The following is a 22,445-nucleotide window of genomic DNA, read 5'->3' on the forward strand; positions in this document are numbered from 1 at the left end:
CTACTGCCTAAAATAGACTCTTAACAAAATCTAATAATAAAAAGACAAAGTCATAACAGTTTTAGTTAAAAGCCCATCTTTTATTTAAGAAGACTAACATCTCAGGGAGAACCGGGAGGGGGTGGTTAGGTCAGGTACAGTGCCTTCAGAAAGTATTCACACTCCTAGACTTTTTCCACATTTTGTTGTGTTACAGTCTGAATTTAAGAAAATATTAAATGGAGATGTTTTTGTCACTGGCCTACCCACAATATCCCATAATTTGATTGTGGAATTATGTTTTTCGAAATTCTTACACATTAATTAAAAATGAAAAGCTGAAACGCCTTGAGTCAATAAGTATTCAACCCCTTTGTTATGGCAAACCTAAATAAGTTCAGAAGTAAAAATTAGCTTAACAAGTCACATAATAAGTTGCATGGACTCACTCTGTGTGCAATAATAGTGTTTAACATGATTTTTGAATGACTACCTCATCTCTGTACCCCACACATACAATTATCAGTAAGGTCTCTCAGTCAAGCAGTGAATTTCAAACACAGATTCAACCACAAAGACCAGGGAGGTTTTCCAATGCCTCGCAAAGAAGGGCACCTATTGGTAGATGGGTAAAAAAAAAGCAGACATTGAATATCCCTTTGAGCATGGTGAAGTTATTAATTATATTTTGGATGGTGTGTCAATACACCCAGTCACTACAAAGGTACAGGCGTCCTTCCTAACTCAGTTGCCGGAGAGGAAGGAAACCGCTCAGGGATTTCACCATGAGGCCAATGGTGACTTTAAAACAGTTACAAAGTTTAATGGCTGTGATAGGAGAAAACTGAGGATGGATCAACAACATTGTAGTTACTCCACAATACTAACCTAATTGACAGAGTGAAAAGAAAGAAGCCTGTACAGAATGAAACTATTCCAAAATATGCATCCTGTTTGCAACAAGGCACTAAAGTAATACTGAAAAAATGTGGCAAACCAATTAACTTTTTGTCCTGAATACAAAGTGTTATGTTTGGGGCAAATCCAATACAACACATTAATGAGTACCACGCTCCATATTTTCAAGCTTAGTGGTGGCTGCATCAATGTTATGGGTATGCTTGTAATAGTTACGGACTGGGGAGTTTTTCAGGATAAAAAATAAACGGCATTGAGCTAAGCACAGGCAAAATCCTAGAGGAAAACCTGTTTCAGTCTGTTTTCGACCTGACACTGGGAGATTAATCCACCTTTCAGCAGGACAATAACCTAAAACACAAGGCCAAATCTACACTGGAGTTGCTTACCAAGAAGTCAGTGAATGTTCCTGAGTGGCCGAGTTACAATTTTGACCTAATCTGCTTGAAAGTATATGGCAAGACTTGAAAATGGTTATCTAGTAATGATCAACAACCAATTTGACAGAGCTTGAAGAATTTTGAAAAGAATAATGGTCAAATATTGTACAATCCAGGTGTGCAAAGCTCTTAGAGACTTACCCAGAAAGACTCAAAGCTGTAATCGCTGACAAAGGTGATTCTAACATGTATTGGAAAAGGGTGTGAATACTTATGTAAATGAGATATTTCTGTATTTCAATTTCAACAAATCTGAAAAAAAAATCTAAAAACATGTTTGCACTTTGTCATTATCGGGTATTGTGTGTAGATGGGTGAGAGAAAAAATCCAATGAATCAATTTTGAATTCAGGCTGTAACACAACAAATAAATCAAGGGGTATGAATACTTTCTGAAGGCACTGTAGGTTACCTGGCCTGTCTAACGCCTCATGCGGCCTCCTCTCCTGTGACGCCGGGACACCCTGGGGTGGCTGGTGGATGCTCTCTGTCGTCTGGTCATTGTGATTGATAGGTAAGACTATGAATGACTTTTAGACGGGCCAGGGGTACCTTTTATAGGGCTGGAGGGGGAGCGAAATTACGCCATAATGTCATTAACATCACACAATAGTATCCGTGCCATTCCAAACACAAAAACTGAAAACACAAAACCCAGCGGAATATAACGTGGCCTACCGGATGTAAGAGGACGACACGCTTCTTTCGAGCGTAAAATGAAGAAAATTATCCCAGAATTGTAGGAGTAGACCCTCCCGCAGCTTAGAATAATTAGCGTATTATATTAAAGATATTCTGAGAACATGGCAACCATGCTCTGTGTATGTTTGGTGGGACGTTGATGGAATATTCTCCTAACCCTCAGAAAACTGGACACAGGAATGTCCTTGCTACATTCCCCAAAAATGTGTCTAGAACATTGATATTGAATATTCTGAGAACATGGTAACCACGTTCTGGGAAAGTTATGTTTGACATTAAGGGAATGGTCTTTTGGAAACAGTCTTTGCACATCACTGGTACAGTCCTATGAAAACATTAGGTAATGACAGTGGTGGAAAAAGTACCCAATTGTCATACTTGAGTAAAAGTAAAGATACCTTAATAGAATAAAAGTGAAAATCACCCAGTAAAATCCTACTTGAGTAAAAGTCTAAAAGTATTAGGTTTTAAATATACTTAAGTATCAAAAGTAAATGTAATTGCTAAAATATACTTAAGTATCAAAAGTAAAAGTAAAAATCATTTCAAATTCCTTATATTAAGCAAACCAGACGCACCATTTTCTTGTTTTTAAAATTTACGGATAGCCAGGGGCACGCTCCAATACTCAGACATCATTTACAAATGAAGCATGTGTTTAGTGAGTCAGACAGATCAGAGGCTGTAGGGATGACCAGGGATGTTCTATTGATACAGTAAGTGTGTGAATTAGACCATTTTCCTGTCCTGGTAAGCATTCAAAATGTAACGAGTACTTTTGGGAGTCAGGGAAAATATATGGAGTAAAAAGTACATCATTTTCTTTAGGAATGTAGTGAGGTAAAAGTAAAAGTTGTCAAAAATATAAATAGTAAAGTAAAGTACAAATACCCCAAAAAACTACTTAAGTAGTACTTTCAAGTATTTTTACTTAAGTACTTTACACCACCTGCTAATGATCTAATGAGACTCCTAAGGGAACGTTCTCTAAAGGTGTGGAAATGTTTGTTGTTAGCTGGACACCTGGATCTTAGATGAATGTGTAGGAGACCAAATAGGGTCCTGCAAGAGAGGGTGTCCCAGACAAGCTGGCCATAATGTCCTAGTTATCAAAATGTTTTATCTTAGTAGTCTTTCAGTTTGCTTTGCTATTCTATGTTCCAGGTCTTCGATTGACACATAGGCCTATGCCTTTGATCCACCATCAGACATTAAACCAAATAAAAATCCCTCACACATGCCATCCATGGCTCACAAAGATCTTCACTGGCATTTGAAGTTCCCAGACTGCACACACTCCACCTCCTCCAACCCCTGGCCCTCTACCCGCTTTCCCAAATCTCCCCTGGCTGTATACTGGTCACAGTGGTCAGTGTCTGGCCCTCAGTCTTTGAGGCGAGGATAGAGGAAGAGGCAGGGGGACAGGAGGACAGTCCACTCAGTGGTGGATCTTCTCAGACCAGCGAGGCTTCGGCTAGTCATAACTCTGTGATCTCCAGCGGGCTCTCGGACAGTGTGTCATCGTCCTTGTTGTTGCGGTGCAGCGGTGTGGACTTGGCCGACTCGGTACGGGCGTTGCGCTCGGCGTACAGCCCACTGTCAGTGGCGTTAAGCGCCTCCATGGAGCGCGCCAGGGCCAGCTGGTTGTCCTCAGGCAGACTGTTGAGGTCAGAGGACAGGAGCGTGCCCGTGCTGCCGTGGACAACGTGCACACCGTCGGGTCCCCTCATCTCCACGGGGAGCTTGTGTTTGAAGCGCAGCGTGCCCCAGCTGCCACCCATGCCCACTCGCTCATCCTCGTCATCATCCAGGTCACTCTGGATCAACTGGGAGAGGAATGAAGGTAGAGACATGGAAGAGAGGAATGGAAAGATTATATTAAAGAGTAGAGGGTTGATGGAAGTTAGGGGATAGGACAACATTTTTCAAAAGCAAAAAAGCAGTTCGCACCAATTGTCTCATTGAAAGTAAATAACATTGACAGTCAGATGCAATAATGTTGAAAAGGTGCAGCAGTCAGAAATTAGCCTGAAAGGAATTCTGAGGGGAAAAATAGCAGGTAGTTAGCAGTTAGCACTAGCAGTGAGTGGCAACATCCTATAGAGCAGTAGAGTGGGGTGGCAGTGGCCTACAGGAGTCATGCAAGCAGAGTCAGAGACTGAGAGGGAGAAGCGCCAGTGGGGGAAACAGAGGAGTGATTTAGCGCCCTCCAATGGTGGTGGCAGGGAACAGGACAGCACACAGCAACAGGATTAGACCTGCTTCTTCTCACGTCCCACCTCTGTGACTGACGATTGGTCGCCTTGGCTGGTCGACTTGGTGACCAGTCTGGCTGCAAAGAGCTTTTTGAGCCTCAGGTAGTCGTCCAGAACCACATTGAGCAATGAGCCCTGATAGGACAGCAGTTAGGGTCACAATCACAGTCAATCAAAATCCCATTTACCATCCCAATAGGTTTCAGATTGCTGCACAGCACCTCAAAACCAATGGTTGTTTTACAAGCAGAAATATTAGTCCCCAACAGGAATGTGTGGTCTCTGCCACCTGAGAGGACATACAGTATGTGTGTTTGTGTGTCCCTTACCTTAATGGGCCCCTCCCTCATGATCTGGCCCAGCTTGGAGATGTTGTCATACTCCTGGATGGCTGCCCTCAGGTAGCGGTCATCCTCAGGCTTGACCTGAGGCTCGCGGCCAAATGTTCCCTGCAAGGTGTAACGCACGTACCCATCCACACATCCCCACCCACACACGCACACACACGCACACACACGCACACACACGCACAGTTCAGTGAAAGACAAATGCCTGGCCTTGGAAGGCAGCACTGGGGATATGAGAGACACAGAGATCCAGAGCTGACTTTGGCCGGGATTCAATCAAATGCGTACTGCACTGTCGATATGCAGGCAATTTCCATGATGTTGGCTGAGATCGTATACACAGTAAACGTTGCGGATGTCGACTCAAGTGTAAATTACCTTTAAAAGTCAAGTGCAGTGCGCTTGTTGACAATGTGCCTTTGATTGAATCCCAGCCTGAGGGTCATTCGGAGGGCAGAGCCATGATGACTAATTGGAGCTCATGTAAACCTGAGACAGATTGTGGTGTCATCTTCCCTAGGACTATATACAGCTGGGACTGTGAAGCAACACAAACATAGGCACAGACACATGCATACACACACACGATAACATACGCACAATACACACACGTACACATGGATTTTGTATTGTAGATATGTGGTAGTGGAGTAGGGGCCTGAGGGCACAGTGTGTTGTGAAATCTGTTGTGAATGTATTGTAATGTTTTTAAATTGTATAACTGCCTTAACTTTGCTGGACCCCAGGAAGAGTAGCTGCTGCCTTGGCAGCAGCTAATGGGGATCCATAATAAATACAAATACAAATACAAATATACAGTGTTAGTAGCACAATACCTGGCTAGGCCAGAGGAGGAATTCACTGTGTATATTTTTCCTGTGTAGTCCCAGCTAACAACAAACGTTTCCACAACTTTAGAGAACGCCCCCTTAAGAGTCTCATTAGGTCATTACCTAATGTTTTCATAGGAATGTTCCAGTGACTTGTAAGGACTGTTTCTAAGATACCATTCCTTTAACGTCAAACAGAACTTACCCAGAACGTGATTAACATTTTCTCAGAATATTCAATATTAATGTTCTAGACATGTCGGGCCCCGTGTAGCTCAGTTGGTAGAGCATGGCGCTTGCAACGCCAGGGTTGTGGGTTCGATTCCCACACTGCACTCACTAACTCTAAGTTGCTCTGGATAAGAGCGTCTGCTAAATGACTAAAATGTAAATGTTTCATGGGAACGTTGCAAGAACATTCCTGTGTCCAGTTTTCTGTGTGTTAGGAGAATATTCCATCAACATCCCACTGAACATGGTTGCCATTTTCTACGAATATAAGATATTGATGTTCTAGACACATTTCATGGGAACTTTGCAAGAACATTCCTGTGTATCACTCGTCAGGACGTCACCTGATGGTCCCAAGGAAACACTCTCCAAAAAAACAAAGAATTGTTTCATCATTACACATCTCCCCTTGTTACTGTGGCCGAGCCCATTGTAGGCTCTGATTAGTGAACCACTGATCCATTCACAGCTCTTTGTTTGTTGGCAATGTTAGGGACACACACACACAAACAATGCTTTTAACATAGTGTTTTCAACGTACAGATTATACATACATGATTACATTGTGCATGTTCATTTATTCCATCATTATTATTCAGCATGTCCTCCCCTGGGATTTGAACTCACAACCTCTTGGTTCACAGCATTCCGATCTTCCTGCTCTATCACCATATCTGTGTCAGTTATCAGTTAATCTGACTACTCTCCCATCATTGATTTTATTGACTTATTTCAGCAATATTAGGGCTTTTTGTATAGTTGTCTAATGCTGGTGGGGCATTACAACCCTGTTTAAATGTTACTCCTGAATCACTAAGGTCAATAAAATCCAGGCTCTGTCGTAGCCGGCCACGACCGGGAGACCCATGGGGCAGCGTGCAATTGGCCCAGCGTCGTCCAGGGTAGGGGAGGGAATGGCCGGCAGGGATGTAGCTCAGTTGATAGAGCATGGCGTTTGCAACGTCAGGGTTGTGGGTTCAATTCCCACAGGGGGTATGAAAAAAAAAAATGTATGCACTAACTGTAAGTCGCTCTGGATAAGAGCGTCTGCTAAATGACTACAATGTAAAATGTAAATGTAAAATAGTTTTTCTTGAGTGTACTTTTAACAGAGCTGAGATTTACTTCAAAGTGCATTCACCCTATTGCTTATACCTACAGTATCCAGTAGTTTCAGATCTACACAAGTGCCTAGGGAGAAGGGTTTAGGGTTTGCTTCTCAACAGAGTCCAACTATACTGGCCCAATAAGCATATGCCCTAGGGATATCCCTTATTGGGATAGTGTTTAGGGCGTTCGTCATTGGTGCTGCTGACCTGCGTTTGAGACCTGCTAGGGGAGTCACACTACTCTTACGTTCTAAGTACTATAAGTCATTGTCATTATTTGGCAATAGATACAACACCCCTAACTGATCAAATTAAAATCAGTTTCTCATTGAAAGATGGTAATCTGTAGGATTGCCCCTTAAATTGAAATTATGACCACTTTTGCACTATCATTTCCACTATCTCATAAACTATCAGTATTTAATAATTTTATATAGTTGAGCATCTCTCCATCGTCTTCTTGAAATCCACACCACATACCATGTAAATAGCGTTAATTTCAAAGTTCCAAAAAGGATGTAGCAACTGCAGATTGCCCCTTTAAAATAGTGATTTCTGTGATTTGTCCCAAGTGATTTTTGTATTTGTTTCCACATTAAAACATGGCGATGGATCTCTGTGTTGTGTATTGTTTTGGTATAACTGGCAACATCATTGCTGAAATGGCAAATGAGAGATAGTACCGACATGCTACTGTTAATATACACATTTCTAATATTCTGAGAATATGTCAACCATGTTCTAGGTACTGTATGTTTCTATCAGAATCAACACTACATTTACATACATTTACATTTTAGTCATTTAGCTTTTATCCAGAGTGACTTACAGTTAGTGCATTCATCTTAAGATAGCGAGGTGAGACAACCACATATCACAGTCGTTGTAAGTACATTTTTCTTCAATAAAGAAGTTTTCAGCAAAGTCAGTGCTAGTAGGAAAAGACCAGTGCAAGGTCATCGAATGCGCAATTGCGTCCTTTCCCGCTATTCATTCATTTTGATGCAGCCCTTCCTCTTATCTGATTATCAAATCAAATTTTATTTGTCACATGCTTCGTAAACAACAGGTATAGACTAACAGTGAATTGCTTACTTACGGGCCCTTCCCAGCAATGCAGAAAGAAAAAATAATAACACAAGGAATAAATACACAATGATTAATGACTATATACACGGGGTACGAGTACCGAGTTGATGTGCAGGGGTACGAGGTAATTGAGGTAGATACGTATGTACATATACATAGCTAGGGGTAAAGTGTCTAGGCAACAGGATAGATAATAAACAGTAGCAAGCAGCGTGATGAGCCAAAAGAGTTAGTGCAAAAAGGGTCAATGCAGATAGTCCGAGTAGCTATTTCGGTAACTATTTGGCAGTCTTATGGCTTGGGGGTAGAAGCTGTTCAGGGCCCTGTTGGTTCCAGACTTGGTGCATCGGTACCACTTGCCGTGAGGTAGCAGAGAGAACAGTCAATGACTGGGGAGGCTGGAGTCTTTGACAATTTTTAGGGCCTTCCTCTGACACCACCTGGTAGGGAGGTCCTGGATGGCAGGGAGCTCGGCCCTAATGATGTACTGTGCCGTACGCACTAGCCTCTGTAGTGCCTTGCAGTCGGATGCCAAGCAGTTGCCATACCAAACGGTGATGCAGCCAGTCAAGATGCTCTCAATGGTGCAGCTGTAGAACTTGAGGATCTGAGGGCCCATGGCAAATCTTTTCAGCCTCCTGAGGTGGAAGAGGAGTTGTTGTGCCTTCACGACTGTGTTGATGTGTGTGGAACTTGTTAATTCCTTGGTGATGTGGCCCCCGAGACATTTGAAGCTCTCAACCTGCTCCACTACAGCCCCGTCGATGTGGATGGGGGCTTGCTCAGCCCTCCATTTCCTGTAGTCCACGATCAGCTCCTTTGTCTTGCTGACATTGACAGTGAGGTTGATGTCCTGGCACAACACTGCCAGGTCACTGACTTCCTCCCTATAGGCTCATTGTCGTCTCTGATCAGGCCTACCATTGTCGTGTTGGCAGTAAAGTTAATGATGGTGTTGGAGTCGTGCGTGGCCACACAGCCGTGGGTAAACAAGGAGTACAGGAGGGGACTAAGCACGCACCCTTGAGGGGCCCCCGTGTTGAGGGTCAGTGTGGTGGATGTGTTGTTTCCTACCCTCACCACCTAGGGGCCGCCCGTCTGGAAGTCCAGGATCCAGTTGCAGAGGGAGATGTTCAGTCACAGGGTCCTGAACTTACTGATGAGCTTCGAGGGTACTATGGTGTTGAACGCTGAGCTGTAGTCGGTGAAAAGCATTCTCACGTAGGTGTTCCTCTTGTCCAGGTAGGAGAGGGCAGTGTGGAGTGCAATAGAGATTGCGTCATCTGTGGATCTGTTGGGGCGGTATGCGAATTGGAGTGGGTCCAGGGTGTCTGGGATGATGGCCTTTTAAAGCATTTCATGGCTACAGATGTGAGTGCTATAGAGCGATAGTAATTTAGACACACGTTTTTGGGCACAGGGACTATGGTGGTCTGCTTGAAACATGTAGATATTACAGTCTAGGTCAGGGAGAGGTTGTAAATGTCAGTGAAGACACTTGACAGCTGGTCAGCGCATGCTCTGGTAATCCGTTTGGCCCCGTCGGCTTGTGAATGTTAACCTGTTTAAAGGTCTTACTCACATCGGCTATGGAGAGCGAGATCACACAGTCGTCCGGAACATCTGGGGCTGTCATGCATGGTTCAGTGTTGCTTGCCTCAAAGCGAGAATAGAAGGCATTTAACTCGTCTGGTAGGCATGCGTCACTGGGTTTCCCTTTGTAATCCGTGATAGTTTGCAAGCCCTGCGACATCTGACGAGCTTCAGAGCCGGCATAGTAGGATTTGATCTTAGTCCTGTATTGACGCTTTGCCTGTTTAATGGCTTGTCGGAGGTCATAGCGGGATTTCTTATAAGCGTCCATCTCCTTGAAAGCAGCAGCTCTAGCCTTTAGCTCAGTGTGGATTTTGCCTGTAATCTATGTCTTTTGATTGGGATATGTAAGTACGGTCCCTGTGGGTACGACGTCGTTGATGCAGTTGTTAAAGAAGCCGGTGACAGATGTGGTAAACTCCGCAATGTAATCGGATGAATCCCGGAACATATTCCAGTCTGTGCTAGCGAAACAGTCCTGTAGCTTAGCATCCGCTTCATCGGACCACTTCCGTATTAAGCGTGTCACTGGTACTTCCTGTTTGAGTTTTTGCTTGTAAGCAGGAATCAGGAAGATAGAGTTATGGTCAAATTTGCCAAAGGGAGGGTGAGGGAGAGCCTTTTATGCGTTTCTGTGTGTAGAGTAAAAGTCATCTCGAATTTTGTCGCCTCTAGTTGTACAGGTGACATGCTGGTAAAAATGAGGTAAAACTAATTTCAGTTACCCTGCATTAAAATCACCAGCCACGAGAAACTTTTCTTGTTTGCTTATGGTCCTATACAGCTCGTTGAGTGCAGTGTTAGTGCCAGCATCAGTTTGTGGTGGTAAATAGACAGCTACGAAAAATATAGATGAAAAATAATATGGTCTGGAGCTTATCATGAGGTATTCTAACTCAGGCGAGCAAAAAGTTGAGACTTCCTTAACATTAGAGATCGCTCACCAGGTGTTGTTAACAAGGAGACACACCCCTCCCCCCTCATCTTACCCGAGGCTGTCGACCTGTCTTGACGATGCATGGAAAAGCTAGCGAGATGTGTATTATCCATGTCCTTGTTGAGCCACAACTCCAAGAAACATAGAATATTACAGTTCTTCAGCTCCCATTGATAGCATAGTCTCGAATGGAGCTGGTCCAGTTTGTTCTCTAGTGACTGTAAGTTCGCAGACAGAACGGAGGGTAGAGGCGGTTTATTTGCACACCAACATAGTCTCGTCAGGATGCCGGCTCATCTGCCTCTTTTGCGCCGTCACTTCCTCTTTTGAGTCCCGGGGATTAGGGCCTGGTCCGGAGTAAGCAGAACGTCCAGAGCTGCCAACTCATTGAAGTATAAATAGTCATCTTAATCGAGGTTAGTGATCGCTGTTCTGATCTCCAGAAGCTGTTTTCAGTCATAGGAAATTATGGCGGAGACATTATGTACAAAAAAAGTTAAGCTCAGCATAAAATAGCAGAATTGGTCAGGAGCCCGTAAAACGGCTGCTATCCGCCGCAGCGCCATCTTATCAGCTGATTATCAGCTGTTGTCAAACAAGTGGGTTTGAAAAGATGCTTCTCTTCCTTAATAGTGTTGTGATGCCACGAGAGGCTACACAGCTTCCAGCGGGATTGCCCAAGTAGTGCAAGGAGACCAGGTTCAACCAAAACAAGGATTTTATTAAAGGTCTTCGGCAACTAACGAAATTATAACACAATTCTCTTCTTCCCAGAGCCCAGGTTGGAGACTGTGTTTCTTCCCTTCCCCAAACCTTCAGCTCATCAGCTCCTCATTTGTTTCAGCTGCGTGGGAAGATTGGCCATAGAGGGGTGGAGTTCCCGACCATACCAGCAGATGGAGCCATAGCTGTCTGGGTTTGCAGCCACCTCAGGGGGATGTAACGTCCCTCCAGGACACAGCCTCTCGTGACATCACACATCCCCCTCCTCGGGACCGACGTCCTCGTCGGGGTAAAGGCAGCGAAGAAGGCATCACGCCGGGAGAGGGCGTCCGCATTGCCGTGGTGCTTGCCAGCCTGCTCTCTCTTCAACTCCTCCACCTCTAGGACCAGGGACTCAGCCTCCTGTTGTCTCTCCTTGAGTTTCTTACTGAACGCATCAGCCTTGGTTTTAGCAGAGTTTAGCTTCTGTTGAGCAGCTTTCAGTTCCTTCTCTCTCTCTGCCTCCGCATTCTTCATCTTGTTCTCCAACACCTTGTACTTCTCCTCTGCCTTCTTCTGGACCTCCTTACTACTGCGCAGGGTCTCCTCACACTCCTCGATGGTCCTGCGCAGCCTCTCCAGCTCCTCCTGTTGCTTATGGAAGGAGCTCTGTTGGAGTTTAGCCTGGAGGATATCTAACTCTTCTGTCTTCATGTCTAACTGTTGCTTTAACAAACGATACCTCTCAGCGGTCCCCTTCAGACCAGACAGTTCTTTGTCCAGATTCTGTAGCTCCGTCTCTGTGTCGGTCTGGGCACCTGCCATCCCTATCAGAGCCCGGGGCGGGAGTGAGTAATTCGGAGGATTGCACCGGAGCCTTCCCAGGATGAGTCTTGCCTCTCCGTTTCCGAGGTACTCGGGTTATCCTCTCCTGAGACTCTCTCCAGAGTGGGTAAAAGGCTGGGCAGTCTCGTCCAATTAGGACAGGGACGGGGAGGGAATCAACCACCCCCGCCGTCGTGTGTATGGTTCCCCGTGTGCTGGTCATTGTAAGTTCAGTAATGGGGTATTCTCTGGTGTCCCCATGGACACAGGAAACTGGGAGGACTTTCCCCGGGGTCAGACACGTTGGGCCCACCAAATCCTTACGCACCAGGGTGGCCCGGCTACCAGAATCCAGTAAGGCCTTCACATCATGGTGATTCACAGTTACCGGGCAGGTGGGGGTCGATCTGGGCCGCCATCTACGACTCCCAAGAGCGAGGCAAAACGGTGTGTGGGTGCTGAGCTGGAGGACTCCGCAGTGGGCATAGGTTCATCGGCTGGTTTCCCACACTGCCAGGAGATATGTCCCATCTCCCCACACCGGTAACACTGTCGAGTTTCCCCCCTCCTGGTGTACTCTTCTTGGACCCGCCTGGTTTCTGGCTCCCCCTGGAGCCGGGATAAGTCCTGACGTGGCTGGGTTCGAGACCTTGGGGTCCTTTGGACGGGTTCTTCCCATTTGTGGTGGGGCCGCACTCCTGGGGTCTTTTCGGGAAGCATTCAGCATCTCCGCTGTGGCCTGGTACTTTTCCACAGCTTCCACGGTCAGATCAGCCGTGGTCAAGGCCTGTTGACTGATGAACCGTTTTGCCTCATAAGGCAGGGCGCGTAGGTAACGATCCACCACAACGGCCTCCACCACCGCCGCTGCTGTATTCCTCTGCGGATCCAGCCATTTCCTTGCGATTCGGACAAGTTCATGCATCTGCGCCCGAGGAGGTTGGTCTGGTTGGAAGGTCCAGCCGTGAAAGCGCTGGGCCATACCAAACTTTGTGAGTCCATATCTGCTGAGGATCTCAGACTTCAGGGCATCATAGTCAGTAACCTGGTCAGGGCCCAGGTCCCGGACAGCATTCAGCGCTTCCCCGGTTAGAAAGGGGCTAACAGACCAACCCACTGTTGCTTGGGCCAGGCTTCCCTAGTGGCCGTGGCCTCAAATGCATGCAGGTATGCCTCAATGTCATCGGTAGCTCCCCATCTTAGATATAAAGTCACTTGCCTTTATTGGGCGGGTATTTTGGACCACCCTCTGTCTCTGCAACTGCAATTCCTCTGCCTTCAGAAGGTTGGCTTTCTTTTGCTCCTCCAAGAGAGCCACGTTTGCTTGCATCTGGGCTTGCTGGCCAGCAACAAGGGCTTTCAATATGTCCTCCATTTCAGTCGGCGGGGAGCCTACGGCCAACTTGGAAAACTGGGTGATCAAACCTTCGGTATCCTCCTCTGACATGCACTATTAACGCTTGAGCGTGCCTGTATTCTCCACCATCTGTGATGCCACGAGAGGCTACACAGCTTCCAGCGGGATTGCCCAAGTAGTGCAAGGAGACCAGGTTCAACCAAAACAAGGATTTTATTAAAGGTCTTCGGCAACTAACGAAATTATAACACAATTCTCTTCTTCCCAGAGCCCAGGTTGGAGACTGTGTTTCTTCCCTTCCCCAAACCTTCAGCTCATCAGCTCCTCATTTGTTTCAGCTGCGTGGGAAGATTGGCCATAGAGGGGTGGAGTTCCCGACCATACCAGCAGATGGAGCCATAGCTGTCTGGGTTTGCAGCCACCTCAGGGGGATGTAACGTCCCTCCAGGACACAGCCTCTCGTGACATCACAGTGTGCACTGAATTCTCCGAGATGAAAAGCCAAAATGAGTATGACATCCTGGTATTTAAAGCATACTAAACTTTTGAAATTTCACTTACTATAAAACACTATAGAACACTACCACATGGCCTATGTTTCGGCAACCAATTAGGAATGTTCAGTGACGGAACAAAAAGTGAGGGAAGAGGGGGGTGACATGGGGAGCTCTGAGGTACCGGAACGCAGGAGAAAAAAGTCACCTTTATAATAAAGCACTGCATGCATATCATCGGGAAAGATGTTGCCTTTTATAAATGCATTTCATGCAATTCTACGTCATTTTACATGACTGGAGACTTTGGCCAAATATTTGTTTATACCACACAACTGATTAAAATGACAGGCTATTTGTCACTGACAAACTGAGATCAATAAAAATGACTTTGTCTTCAATCCATCAATAGCCTAAGCCTAGGTGTGTGGAGAGACATATTGTAGGCTACAATGTGAGGAGGAAATTATAGTCCTAAAAATGCTGACTCACCCAATGATGAGCAGCTCACTCGCAGGTGATGGTCGATGTGCTCGTGCCAAAAGCCTATCTCTCTCTTGTTTTACAAAGTATTTGGAAGTTGTTCAAATATTTTGGTAGCCTACAGATTAGCGTCTTCTCTTTTCAGCAGGAGCCATTTGCTTTCCAGCCTGTGTTTTCCCGCGATTGTATTTGAAATATTGTGAAAGGCCTGTTTTGTCTGCATGCTGTTTGTTCACTGACAGATTTGCCGCACGTTCCCGACTGTAGGCTATGCCTTGTTATTGGGCTACACTCCACAGCTAGGCAATTTTTTAAAAGAAGCTATTGATCCTCTGTGGCTAAACTATAGGCTATCTCATGATGTAGTAGGTTATTCTGAATTATTTCATTTCTTTTTGAACAGAGAGCAGTAACAGACACTATAACTTTGGCAAATGTATTTCAATTTATCAGGGGTGCTGCAGCTCCTCCAGAACCCTTCGCACGGCTATGATTCTATAAGGAAATAAATGATTAAGTGCAACGCTGGAGAGATGAGAGTTGCAGGCTCATGTCTATCAGAGCAGTGAGAGGGAGAGAGAGAGATCACAGAAAGAAAGTGAATCTCATTGTAGTTCTGTGAGAGATACAGTCACGCTTCTCACACGGCCACGGCTACACGTTGGTCTCAAACATTCTAATTTTTACACTGCAAAAATATTTTTTTTAATGCCACGAGAGGTACCGGATCCGGCCAAATAGGTTCCGGGAATGAAACAGTCCAAAACAGAGACTGTTCCGGCAGGATCTGGCTCAAATTAAGCACTGGGAATGTTACAGATGCAATGACGAGAGCTGATGTGATCCTAATCAGAAACACGTTTATTCTACATGGTATATTTTGTATGGATTTCAAGAAGACAATGGATAGATGCTCAGCTATATAGAATTAATAAGTGCTGACAATTTATGAGAGGTAGTGCAAATGTGGTCATCATTTGTGCTCAAGGGGTAATGCTACAGATTCCCATCTTTCAAAGAGAAACTGATTTTAATTCGATCAGTTAGGGGTGTTGTAACTGTTGCCAAATAATGACATTAACATACAGTTGAAGTCGGAAGTTTACATACACTTAGGTTGGAGTCATTAAAACTCATTTTTCAACCACTCCACAAATTTCTTGTTAACAAACTATAGTGTTTTGGCAAGTCGGTTAGGACATCTACTTTGTGCATGACACAAGTAATTTTTCCAACAATTGTTTACAGACAGATTATTTCACTTATAATTCACTGTATCACAATTCCAGTGGGGCAGAAGTTTACATACACTAAATTGACTGTGCCTTTAAACAGCTTGTCATGGCTTTAGAAGCTTCTGATAGGCTAATTGACATCATTTGAGTCAATTGGAGGTGTACCTGTGGATGTATTTCAAAGCCTACCTTCAAACCCAGTGCCTCTTTGCTTGACATCATGGGAAAATCAAAAGAAATCAGCCAAGACCTCAGAAAGAAAATTGTAGACCTCCACAAGTCTGGTTCATCCTTGGGAGCAATTTCCAAACGCCTGAAGGTACCACGTTCATCTCTACAAACAATAGTAAGCAAGTATACACCATGGGATCACGCAGCCATCATACCGCTCAGGAAGGAGACGCGTTCTGTCTCCTAGAGATGAACGTACTATGGTGCGAAAAGTGCAAATCAATCCCAGAACAACAGCAAAGGACCTTGTGAAGATGCTGGAGGAAACAGGTACAAAAGTATCTATATCCACAGTAAAACGAGTCCTATATTGACATAACCTGAAAGGCCGCTCAGCAAGGAAGAAGCCGCTACTCCAAAACCGCCATAAAAAAAGCCAGACTATGGTTTGCAACTGCACATGGGGACAAAGATCGTACTTTTTGGAGAAATGTCTTCTGGTCTGATGAAACAAAAATAGAACTGTTAGGCCATAATGACCATCGTTATGTTTGGAGGAAAAAGGGGGTACTTGCAAGCCGAAGAACACCATCCCAACCGTGAAGCACGGGGGGTGGCAGCATCATGCTGTGGGGGTGCTTTGCTGCAGGAGGGACTGGTGCACTTCACAAAATAGATGGCATCATGAGGTAGGAAAATTATGTGGATATATTGAAGCAACATCTCAAGACATCAGTCAGGAAGTTAAAGCTTGGTCGCAAATGGGTCTTCCAAATGGACAATGACCCCAAGCATACTTCCAAAGTTGTGGCAAAATGGCTTAAGGACAACAAAGTCAAGGTATTGGAGTGGCCATCACAAAGCCATGACCTCAATCCTATAGGAAATGTATGGGCAGAACTGAAAAAGCGTGTGCGAGCAAGGAGGCCTACAAACCTGACTCAGTTACACCAGCTCTGTCAGGAGGAACGGGCCAAAATTCACCCAACTTATTGTGGGAAGCTTGTGGAAGGCTACCCGAAATGTTTGACCCAAGTTAAACAATTTAAAGGCAATGCTACCAAATACTAATTGAGTGAGGGAAAAAAGTATTTGATTCTCTGCTGATTTTGTACGTTTGCCCACTGACAAAGACATGATCAGTCTATAATTTTAATGGTAGGTTTATTTGAACAGTGAGAGACAGAATAACAACAACAAAATCCAGAAATACGCATGTCAAAAATGTTATAAATTGATTTGCATTTTAATGAGGGAATTAAGTATTTGACTCCTCTGCAAAACATGACTTAGTACTTGGTGGCAAAACCCTTGTTGGCAATCACAGAGGTCAGACGTTTCTTGTAGTTGGCCACCAGGTTTGCACACATCTCAGGAGGGATTTTGTTCCACTCCTCTTTGCATATTTTCTCCAAGACATTAAGCTTTCGAGGATGACGTTTGGCAACTCGAACCTTCAGCTCCCTCCACAGATTTTCTATGGGATTAAGGTCTGGAGACTGGCTAGGCCACTCCAGGACCTTAATGTGCTTTTTCTTGAGCCACTCCTTTGTTGCCTTGGCCATGTGTTTTGGGTCATTGTCATGCTGGAATACCCATCTACGACCCATTTTCAATGCCCTGGCTGAGGGAAGGAGGTTCTCACCCAAGATTTGACGGTACATGGCCCCGTCCATCGTCCCTTTGATGCGGTGAATTTGTCCTGTCCCCTTAGCAGAAAAACACCCCCAAAGCATAATGTTTCCACCTCCATGTTTGACGGTGGGGATGGTGTTCTTGGGGTCATAGGCAGCATTCCTCCTCCTCCAAACACAGCGAGTTGAGTTGATGCCAAAGAGCGCGATTTTGGTCTCATCTGACCACAACAGTTTCACCCAGTTTTCATCTGAATCATTCAGACATTCATTGGCAAACTTCAGACGGCCCTGTATATGTGCTTTCTTGAGCAGGGGGACCTTACGGGCGCTGCAGGATTTCAGTCCTTCACGGCGATGGTCTTGCAGCAAAGCTAGCTGGTAAATCAAGCTCTTGACGAACCCATCTTCTCCCCAGAGAAAAGCCTTAAATGCAGTTATTTGCTGTTCTCTCAATTAAGTTATGCCCTCCAGTTCTGATATAACTGCTCCAACACCAATCTCCTCAAGAGCAGCTATTGTTGTTATGATTTTAGACTTCGACTACTGGCGCTTCTCGTTGTCGTCATCAACTAGACCACCCTCATATCGTTTTTCAGTGGCTATACACAGCTAGAGATGCATTTGGTTAGCTAGCAAGAACTTGAACGACTGTTATCCAGTTAGCATATCTCTTGCGTTAGCAAATTCACTCTGGCTATCTACTCCGATTTCAGAGCACTCTCGTCTGAGTGTGCCAGAGCGCAGAATAACTGATTAATTTATGAATGCGCAACACCAGCTGAATATGACCGGTGTCAGTAAACATAGGCAAAAAAAGTAATAGTTAGTCACAAACACTCTAGATAACATGTAAACAGCATAACCAGATCTGCTACAGTGAGTAAAATGGTCAGAGTGAGGTGTTCTCTCATTTGTGTCTGAAAGTAGCTAGCTAGCTAGCCAACTTTAGCCAGTTAGCTTGGGTGCTTAGTTGGGACAAGCATGCATTAATAATATGCCATTTAGCAGACGCTTTTATCCAAAGCGACTTACAGTCATGCGTGCATAAATTATTTTGTGTATGGGTGGTCCCGGGGATCGAACCCACTACCTTGGCGTTACAAGCGCCGTGCTCTACCAGCTGAGCTACAGAGGACCATAAGGACCTGCATTGGCAGGCAAACTGCAGAAGGACGAGTAGGATACAATTCCCCATTGTTTATCAGAGCAATTCTGATGGCCAACTAGCTGAAAAAGTTTGAGAGGGTTTATCTAATGTTCCTTCATCAGATTTTAGCTCATCTTGCTCTGGCTAGCATTAGTTGTTGATCTTGTTGTTGTTGATGTTCATAACTGAGAGGGAGAGAGAGCCTACCTTTTCATGGTTGTTTGATCAATAGGACTGTAAAGTCCCAAATGTAAGAGGACTCCTGTGGTGTTTACATATTTCATTCAAAGGTTCCCAGAACATTTGTTAGGATGTGGCAAATGTTATCATAACACAAAAACTGTCCAGTCATGTTGATGATTCTACAATGTTTGTATAAAACATTCACCTGATTTTGCAAGAATGTTCCCAGAACACATTATCTATTCTTTAAAGGTTCACATAATGTTTCATTAGGTTGTGGGAACAGTCTGGTAGGAACATTGTGGGGACATCACAACAGATGAACTGTCCAGTTGTGGGGATGATTATACAATGTTTCTTTTAGGGTGCAAAAAACAGTCACCTGATGTTACAAGAACGTTCCCAGAACAAATGTTTTATGTTCTTTAAAAGTTCTTAAAACATTTATTTAGGTTGTGGGAACATGACAAGAGATAGGTTCCCAAAACACTAAAACTGTCCAGTTGTGCCGCCATTCAGATAATGTTTGAATCAGGGTGCACAAAACATTCCTTTGATGTTGCAATAATGTTGACAGAACAGCCTTTGTGAGTTCTTTAAAGATTCCCAGAACATAACATTAGGTTGTGGGAACAGTGTGGGTACATTGCAAGAGATGAGTTCCCAAAGCACAAAATTTGCTCATTTGTGATGGCATTCATATAATATTTAAGGTAGGTTGCACAGGACATTCCCTTAATGTTGTAAGAATGTTGACAGAACCCCTGGTCTAAGTTCTTTAAAGGTTTCCAGAACATTGAATTAAGTTATGGAAGTTGTCTGGGATGTTGCAAGAATATTCTTGTGATATTCACATATTGTACTTAAGCGGTTGCACTGAACATTCCCACAATGTTGCACAATGTTCCTCAATTTCCAAATAAGTCAGTTTGTATCATGTTCATAGCATATTTGTTTTAGGTTTAACATAATATTCCATTGATGATCACACAATATACATGTTACATGTCTTGGAGGACCTAGGAATATTTCAAGAACATTTAGAAAATGTTACTGAAGTTTGACCTAATATTACCACAACACTCTCAGCATTCAAATGTCTAGTTCCTTAAAGCAGATTGGAATACATTCCCATTATGTTTCTCTCCAGATTTAATGGCAATTCAGATTTGTATTGTTAGCCCCCTACAAGGTGATACAGACACATATGGCATTTGAACAGCGTTTAATCATACAAACACAACAATATTTTTTACATTTCATATGTTGACAATCTGCACATGTGGGGTTTGAACCTGCAGTCTTCAGCCAGATCATTAACCCTCTGCGCCACCAGGGGATAGCTGTGGTATTGTGGGGGGGGGGTTCAGTCTATATACTGTAGAAAAGGTAATATGGTCACTCAGGACACAGAACACAATTTCTGAGTTATTCAAATGTTCCCATCCTCTTCATATGCTGTGTACTTGTAACACTGTATTTTTATCTTCTTCATCACGTGTTGAAAGTCTTATGAAATGTGATTTTAGCTGGATAGATATTTATAAATCTTCCTTTAAAGTGGAATTGACAGCATTTTAACTACTTTGCAGATATGAAACAAACAGAATATTATCAGTCAAAAATATCAAATTCCCAGTTTATGCTACAAAACCAACTTTATAAGAGGTTTTAACAATAGGTTCTATTTGACTCAACATTCCATGACGTACAATAAGGCATTGTTGGCAGAATAGATGGATGCAGTTCAATGCATGATTCATATAATATAATTTACCAATACCTTTCTTGGCAGCCCCAAAAATATTGCTATCAGGTTGTAAATCACAGCTGGCCTGGTATATTGTTTGCTGCCTCCATTCGGGATGCACTGTTTCAGGTTCAATGACTCAATATTCTGGACAAAAACGGACAAATGTAACTAAGGCTGGGAATGTCAATACAATCAAACTAGCAAGGGCAATGATCACAAATCAGTCATAACGTGGCTAATAGGCTAGCATATCTATTTACACTACATGACCAAAAGTATGTGGACAACTGCTCGCCGAACAGCTCATTCTAAAATCATGGAGTTGGCTCCCATTTGCTGCTATATCAGCCTCCACTCTTCTGAGAAGGCTTTCAGCTAGATGTTGGAACATTGCTGTGGGGACTTCCTTCCATTCAGCCATAAGAGCATTAGTGAGGTCGGGCACTGATGTTGGGTGATTAGGCCTGGCTCGCAGTTCATTTCATCCCAAAGGTTTTCGATGGGGTTGAGGTCAGGGCTCTGTGCAGGCCAATCAAGTTTTTCCACACCGATCTCAACAAAACATTTCTGTATGGACCTCGCTTTGTGCACAGGGGAATTGTTATGCTGAAACAGGAAAGGGCCTTCCCCAAACTGTTGCCACAAAGTTGGAAGCACAGAATCGTCTAGAATGTCATTGTATGCTGTAGCGTTATGATTTCCCTTCACTGGAACTAAGGGGCCTAGCCCAAACCATGAAAAACAGCCCCAGACCATTATTCCTCCACCATCAAACTTTACAGTTGGCACTATGCATTCGGGCAGGTAGCGTTCTCCTGGCATACGCCAAACCCAGATTTGTCTGTCGGATACATCACTCCAGAGAACGCGTTTCCACTGCTCCAGAGTCCAATGGCGGCAAGCTTTACACCACTCCAGCCAACGTTTGGCATTGCGCATGGTGATCTTACGCTTGGGTGCGGCTGCTCGGCCATGGAAACCTATTTCATGAAGCTCCCGATGAACAGTTATTGTGCTGACGTTGCTTCCAAAGGCAGTTTGGAACTCGGTAGTGAGTGTTGCAACTGAGGCCAGACTATTTTTACGTGCTTCAGCACTCAGAAAATCACTGAGCTCTTCAGTAAGGCCATTCTACTACCAATGTTTGTCTATATATTTTGCATGTCTGTGTGCTGAAATAGCCGAATCTACTAATTTGAAGGGGTGAGAGGGTTTATCTAATGTTTCTTCGTTAGATTTTAGCTCATCTTGCTCTTGCTAAAATTAACTGAGTGGGAGAGAGCCTACCTTTTCATGGTTGTTTGATCAATAGGACTGTAACGTCCCAAATGTAAGAGGACTCCCGGGGTGTTTACATATTTGCGGAAATCCATTCAGTTGTATTTTGTAGCTTTTGGCGAATGCGTTCGAATGATCCAAAGTCGAACTGTTGCAACTGCCTGTAAACACACAGTCCAGTTCAAAGTGAATGATGGCAGGCCCGTGTGGCAAATGGCTTGTTTGTATAAAGGCCTACTGTAGATCCGATTGGCTATAGCCAACGGTTCGTGTAGACTCCGGTGTTGGATGAGACAGATGCTTTAATTAGGTTTTATTTACTGCAGTGTCTATTAATTGTCCAAATGCACAGCCACTTTCCCATTCTATATTGCTGTAGAATTTTCACAAATGCCTTAGTATACGTAATTCCCAAACATTCTAAGAATTTATGAAAAAGTGAAAATGATTTCTAAGCGCTCGCATGTCAGAGTTTTTTTGGGGTGTGTCATATTCTACCTGGGGTTGTATATGAACAGATTTTAATAACATTTTCTGTTGCTAAAATGCTTTCAGTTCCACTTTAAATAACTTGTATTCCTTTAAATAACATCCCAAGGGGAAAGTGTTAGACGGGTTATGAGTAAAGTGGGTGACGATCATTTGAAAATCTGAAAATACAGTGAGGGAAAAAAGTATTTGATCCCCTGCTGATTTTGTATGTTTGCCCACTGACAAAGAAATGATCAGTCTATAATTTTAATGGTAGGT

The 22,445-nt window shown here is 44.0% G+C and overlaps 1 protein-coding gene across 1 annotated transcript in view; it reads right to left on the reverse strand.

The window, feature by feature from the left end:
- Positions 1 to 2,964: 2,964 nt before the first annotated feature.
- LOC121568021 (cadherin-23-like) overlaps positions 2,965 to 22,445 on the reverse strand; it is a 188,291-nt gene continuing 168,810 nt past the window's right edge. The window contains exons 33-35 of the mRNA XM_045221067.1: positions 4,624 to 4,743; positions 4,319 to 4,429; positions 2,965 to 3,865 (exon numbers count right to left, since the gene is read on the reverse strand). Coding sequence (XP_045077002.1) covers positions 3,518 to 3,865; positions 4,319 to 4,429; positions 4,624 to 4,743 — 579 coding nt within the window. The 3' untranslated portion in view covers positions 2,965 to 3,517. The remainder of the gene's footprint in view (positions 3,866 to 4,318; positions 4,430 to 4,623; positions 4,744 to 22,445) is intronic.

The sequence above is a fragment of the Coregonus clupeaformis genome, chromosome 1, assembly GCF_020615455.1.
Source record: "Coregonus clupeaformis isolate EN_2021a chromosome 1, ASM2061545v1, whole genome shotgun sequence".
Taxonomy (NCBI): Eukaryota; Metazoa; Chordata; class Actinopteri; order Salmoniformes; family Salmonidae; genus Coregonus; species Coregonus clupeaformis.